General features: G+C 40.2%; 1 protein-coding gene across 1 annotated transcript; it reads left to right on the top strand.

Annotated features, from left to right (window-relative positions):
• The first annotated feature begins 515 nt into the window (after window positions 1-515).
• Window positions 516-1772, top strand: LOC131031042 (probable CCR4-associated factor 1 homolog 7). The gene has a single exon (XM_057962054.2). It carries the CDS (start codon window positions 871-873, stop codon window positions 1684-1686), a length of 816 nt encoding a protein of 271 aa, XP_057818037.2. The 5' UTR covers window positions 516-870; the 3' UTR covers window positions 1687-1772.
• The last annotated feature ends 4875 nt before the right edge of the window (window positions 1773-6647 follow it).

Below are 6647 nucleotides of genomic sequence, written 5' to 3'. Positions count from 1 at the left end.
GGTTGAGGAACGTGTGAGAGGAATGGAGCAACAGGCCATCACCAGACTATTTTTGGATGCCTTGTGTAAAAAATTAAATAAAAGTTATACATCACAAAATTAAACAATTTTTTATTTCGTAACACATTCAATACCTATAGGTATTGTGATTCTTACCACGAAGATTCAAAATTTTATTGGGATGTTATTATTGAAAGTCCATGCTAAAAATGAAATCTTCTATGTGACCTACCTCCACTCAAAAGTATATTCCAATATATCCTACAAACATATACCAATCTAACTTATAAAAATCTAAAATTTAAATTTGTTTCATGTATATTAAAATTTAAAAAAAACAAAAAAAAAACATAAAAATGCGAATTATCTTGAAGCAAAGAATAAATACATATAAGTAGGTGAAACAATAAGTTAAGCATAAACACAATAAACGTGAATTGTAGAGGTGGCTTTGAAGCGAATTGTTCAACAATATTTTGCGAAGAGGCAGAGTCGTATAAGATGACTTAGCAGGATCAAGATTTCAATTTCTACTAATAATAAGTCAAAAGAAAGAACAAGCATACATTGCCTATTTTGCCTTGGGTTTCTAATAGTATCTGCCACGCTGTATTGACCGTTCAACGAGGCGGCCCTTTCCCTTTCTTCACGCTTTCCACCTCTGTCGAAAACAAAAACCAGAATCCCCTCGCCTTTGTATTTAATTTGTCCAGAACTCTCTCAAACCAAGAGCAAGGCTTTTTATATCTGTGGACTCTGCATCTGCATTCCAACTACTTGATCTGCAGATCTCTACATGGTTGCTCTCATCCCTGCCCTCTACAATTAGTCATAAAGTTCGGAGAAGCTGTCTTGAATTGAATTGGGTCCATGATGGTTAAGGTGAAGGAGGATTCAGTTTGCATAAGGGAGGTGTGGGCAAATAATCTGGAAGAAGAATTTGAGTTGATCAGAGGCGTGGTAGATCGATACCCATATGTTGCCATGGACACAGAATTCCCTGGGGTTGTTATAAGGCCATATGGGAGCTTCAGGAGCAGAGCAGAGTACCATTACTGTACCTTGAAAGCCAATGTGGACAACCTCAAACTTATTCAACTCGGCCTTACTTTCTCAGATGAGGAGGGAAACCTGGCAGAGTGCGGTACAGGTGAGCCCTGTGTGTGGCAATTCAACCTGAGGGAATTTAACCCCACTAGGGACATCCATGCCCCTGATTCCATCGAGCTGCTGAGACAGAGTGGGATTGATTTCAAGAAAAACAACTACATGGGTATCAATTCAAGGCGTTTTGCAGAGCTTTTGATGTCCTCGGGCATTGTTTTGAATGAGAATATCAGATGGGTTACTTTTCACAGTGCTTATGATTTTGGGTATATGATCAAACTTATCACCTGCAATGTGTTGCCCCGCACCCTAGAGGGCTTCGTTGGTCTGATGAAATTGTATTTTCCAAGTGTGTACGATGTGAAGCATATGATCAAGTTCTGTGATGGACTATATGGAGGCCTCAACAGGGTTGCCGAGCTGCTCAAAGTAGAGAGGATTGGCACGTGCCACCAAGCAGGGTCTGATAGCCTTCTTACCTCCACTGTTTTCATGAAATTGAGAGAGGGGTTGCCTACCGGATCCATAGACAAATGTAAAAACATTTTGTATGGGTTAGGTTTGGAGATTAGCTATTGAATAGCATAGGCATTTTTTCATTCTAGCCTCGCTTCTTTTGTACATTGTAATTACGACAGTGATAAACGAAAGTGAGCTATTGATTCTTTTGGTTATAAACTTGAAGTTTTTTAATAAGATCCAAAAGGCCCGGGCACCCCAGAGACATAATTAAAAACTACACCCCAGCATCTGATAAACCAATTGCTTATCAGAAAGATGTCAACACAAAAATGTTGAGAGGTTTCTAATTATTATCGCCTTAACAAAGAGTTCCCCTCTTCATGTTCTAAATTCCATGGAACTGCAAGTAGACCATCGAGTAAAATTTGTGTTAAGTATAACTTGACAACATCCGGCATCTTAGTTACATCGGATGGTAAGAATCGTAACCTGCACCAAACAAGTTATACACCAGACTGACTAGAAGCTTAATTACTACCATGGTGAGAACCTATTCCAGCTGGTAAATATAATCCCACATCGGGGAAGCAAGAGGCAAAATATAGCTATCAATCTCCCTATTACCACACATGCGCATTTTATAAAATAGCAATAAACTTTGCTGCAAGTGGGGTTAGAATCATTTCAAGTAGACTATTGAGTAAAATTGGCGTAAGTATAACTTGACAACATCAGGCATCTCATTTACATCGGATGGTAAGAATCATAACCTGCACCAAACAACTTATACACCATGACCAGACTGACTAGAAGCTTAATTACTACTATAATAAGACCCCATTCCAGCTGGTAAATATCATCCCACACTGGGGAAGCAAGAGGCAAAATGTAGCTATTAATCTCCCTACTCTTGCTTCCTATTACAACACATGCGCATATCATAAAATAGCAATAAACTTTGCTGCAAGTGAGGTTTGAATCATTTCAACTAAGGGGATAAAACCTGCACAAATGCAGTGTGCACAGCAACCTATTCTATACCTTCATACGCCCTTCTTCCTCACTCAAATCAGTGACATTGATTGGACCTTTGGCCAAGCTTCATATTGCTACTTCATCAGATTGCTCAATGACTAAAACTTCTACTAACCCTGGTTCCTCATTCTCCTACTTCTCCAACTAATCGACACCAATTCTCAATCTTTTGTCTATAGCATCAAGCTCCCTGCTCCACACAATTTTCTATTTGAATACTGCTTTTTGCATTTACGTATCTTCCAGCATCGTCATGACTCCAAACTCAGCATGTCCTCATGAGTAACCATAGTATTCACTTGCCGTTTTAATTAAGGTAAACACAGGGAGGGCCCAAACCCGGAGCTAAAAGCCGGAATACAACAGCCTAAATGGCAAACAAAACATGTCTCACAAGAGGAAAGATAGGGGCCAACCAAAACAAACAGAAAATGTTTTTGGCTGGAGCATGGAACTGGAGGAGCCCCTCAAAGACCGAGGGAACAGAAAGGACCAGCAATAGACTCCCAAGGTGTTTTGAAACCTATCTTCAGCCAAGGCTTCTAGATGGAGGGAGGGTGGAAAATACAAGTCTTTTCAAACTCAGTCAGAGAACTCTCAAAGACATCTGCAAGTTTTTGTTTGACCTTACAAGGGGAATCTTTGCTCACATCAGCCTTAGCAAAGTGGACTCTTCCATCAGATTCCAGCTCCTTCCCATTAAAAGTAAAATGGGAACATTCCAAAAGAAGGTCCCATTCCTTGCGCGAGGAACCTAATGCCTTCTCCGAATTCCCTACCAGGTCCATCTCAGACTTCATGATAACATTTGAAGGCACCTTCCTTATGAACAGCTTGGCGCAGCAAGGGGAAATTTCAGCACTGTGAAAGTGGTGCAGCCGAGAGGGCTCATAATGAAGAATCTGCTCCCAAACACCAAGATTGGAGAGCAGTTTAACTCTGCTGGGCAACTCCAAACCAACTTCAATGCAAACACAAAACCTAGCATAAAGAAAACTTGTTCTAGCTTTTGTGACAACATCTATGGAAATAAACTGACTAATAACATCAGCAATTCCACGAATAATACCTTCATCCCAAAACTCGAATGGGAGCTCTAGGGAACGAACCCAGATAGAAGCCAAGTTAATCTTCGTAGCATCAAAACCAACAAACCATCTTTTCATGATAAAGAAAGGCCTTGCCAAGAAACCAGGGACCCTCTTGAAGAAAGCTAGAGCTGTCCTCAAAAGACTCAAAGGAGAATAGAAGAAAACCATTCATCAAGGTAGTCACATGAACAAGACCAAGAGCAGGCCAGCAATCGGAAGCCCAGCTACAAGTAAACTCAATATTTGGTCTACGGCCAAAGAACCTCCCAATAAGAGCAGAACAAATATCTTCAGAGGCTCTTTCTACCTACACATCTGGGGGAGGGGAGATCTCTCGAGGGAGTAGATCATCAACGATAGCCTTATCAACATGTGGGCGATGCTCCAACATAGTAGGAGTCATAGGTATGTACTTGGCCTAGGCAGTAGAGGAAAAATCTTGTAACCCCCTACCATACACATCGTTGGAAAAAGACACGAAACCCTCCCCATTCCGACCAACAATAGGAATGAGAGGCTCACCTACAACTCCACTACAACTTGACGACGAGGTCACAACATTATTGTAGTGTCGTAAATTGTTACCCCTTACAATTTTACACTCCTTTTTGGGCCCTTGCCTTAGTGTGTCCCCTCCTAGCTCTTTTCCAAGCCTATTATGGCCTTGTATTGCAAAACTGTTGTCATATGATGATATGGTGATTTGATTCATGATTCCCTGTTGTGAGCCTGTGTACACTGGAGCTACCTTTGTCTCGCCCCTTTTTGGGTGGGACTAGGGCACTAGGCACCATAGTTCTCCCATATTGGGCCCAATTTTGAATATGTCAATGTATCAGTTCTTGCCAGCTGTTATCCTTTCCTGATATTTTTATATGACTAGTGGAGGTCTGCCTAATTTATGAAATACCTTGAAAACCCTATATGAGTGCATCTTTCCTAACTCATTTTGATCACTCAAGTATTCTATCGCTTCCTAGAGCAAGTATTATGAGCGAATTTCTTCAGATCTGAGCATTATGGAGCAACAAGTTACAACATTCTTCATACAAGTGGCTTTTCATGATTAATCTTGTCTTGTCATGTCATGTTATTGCATCAACATTTGAGGGTCCTATTCAAAGAGCATTACACCATCGACAACATCAAGTTTGAGGTATAATATTGTGAATTCAACATTTTCCTTAAGGATTTGGCCTCTGCCCTACAAGGGTAAGCTCTATTTTATATCTATTTTTCATTATAGTGTTAATTCCAAACTTGGGTTTTGAAAGAGGAAAATCCCTATCAACCCAACACCATTTTTCCTCTCTTTTGTGTGCAGGTTTCAAGTTTAGTAGAGACGGATTATAGATTCAGAAAGTGCAGGCTAAGATGAAGAGATTTGGACTTTGAAGAAGTATAAGCCCTGGATAGTGGTAATCGTTGCACAGCGTTTGACACTTTTCTGATGAAATTTCAGGGAGATATTCTGAGTGACATCTTGATCTTGAATCCACTTTCGATATCTACATCAAACATCTTCAAGACTAGGATGCTTATTGACATTGTTCGGCACTTTCAGGCTCAAATTGTAGACGCAGTTCCTATCTGATTCTCATTTACAGATTTGTACTCAGAATATATATATCTGATCTGTAGCTTAATATTTATTCTAATTACTCTCAATTCTACACCATTTACCTCAGTTCTCACATTATTTTACAAAATCAAAATCATAAACAAAAGAAAAAATCAATCATAGTGCTCAACTCTCAGAAATAGGTCTGGAGTTGGGCCTATTGATTATTCTTGAATGTATTGTTAGCATAAATAGGTTTTATTCTTAGTTTAACTTTACACAATTAGACTAGTGGATCCCATTTACCCACCCTACAATTACCTACATGAACCGTTGTGCAAACGGTAGTAACAGGGGACAAGATAATTTTAGGGGAAAGAGGAACATTCTCCGCCAACACCATCAAACCTTTTAGAGAAGGAAGCAGAAAACCCATCCTAAGAGAGAGTCCTAAATCACCTAGGTGAGGATCAACAAGAGTGGATCCATCAAAGGACAACTTCACACCACAGATTTAGGAGCAATTCATCATCACCATCACCATCAAAATTAGACAGGATGGGCCTTTGGAGGGGTTCTACTACGCCTCCAGCCACAAATCCATGAGAAGGACATCTGCATTGTCCTTAGAAGAGAAGGGGAACCAAGCAGCATTAACCTCAACACCATGAATCCCTATCTTGCCTTCGGCTTTGCTCCATCTCTGCCTCTTCCTCCAGTGGCGGGCTTCCAGTAGAATGTCGAGGAGCTTTTAATCAACCTCCTCCAAATAGCATTGCTCCCTCCCAAAAAGCTCTATGTCTGCAAAGCCAATCCCCATAATCTTCATCATCACTTGATCCTCCATCGCTATATTTGTACAGAAGGATACGCTGCCTCTATCTCTGCCTAGGGTTCTCACCATCACCTCCATCACTCTCTCAAATATCTTTTAGTATTCACTTGCAGTTAAGATGTTCATCTGCACTCCAATCATACGAGCATCTTACAAGGTATTTAGCCTAGGGGCGGACTAGTCAATGCCTCTCAAAGCTTTTAGTAAACAATCCACTGAAGATTCTTGTACCAAATAGGGTGCAAGTTATGCTCAAAATAAGTTTGTAGAGGCTCATTTATGTAACTCTCAATTCTAATTACTTTAATTAAAACATTTTTGCACTCATTACAGGGTTCTCGTCAAAGAGAACACCATCATACAAGAGATGTTTGAGCTTCAGACCATCCACCAGACTAGAAAGAGAAGTGTGCATCGTCTAAAGAGCAGTACTTTATCATTTTCCTATTCACCTATTTGATGTTATTTTCATACAGATGCTTTCCCTTAACCAAACTCGGAATTTTGTGAGAGCTAAGCCCTCCCTCACATTTACAGGGATTCTACCTTCAAATTC

The sequence above is a fragment of the Cryptomeria japonica genome, chromosome 3 (genome assembly GCF_030272615.1).
Source record: "Cryptomeria japonica chromosome 3, Sugi_1.0, whole genome shotgun sequence".
NCBI classification, from domain to species: Eukaryota; Viridiplantae; Streptophyta; class Pinopsida; order Cupressales; family Cupressaceae; genus Cryptomeria; species Cryptomeria japonica.
The sequence above is the reverse complement of the archived record's forward strand: the minus strand, read 5'-3'. Positions and strand labels throughout refer to the sequence as shown.

Coding starts and splice junctions, on each gene's coding strand:
- LOC131031042 (XM_057962054.2), top strand. CDS start 871: ATGATGGTTAAGGTGAAGGAGGATTCAGTTTGCATAAGGGAGGTGTGG.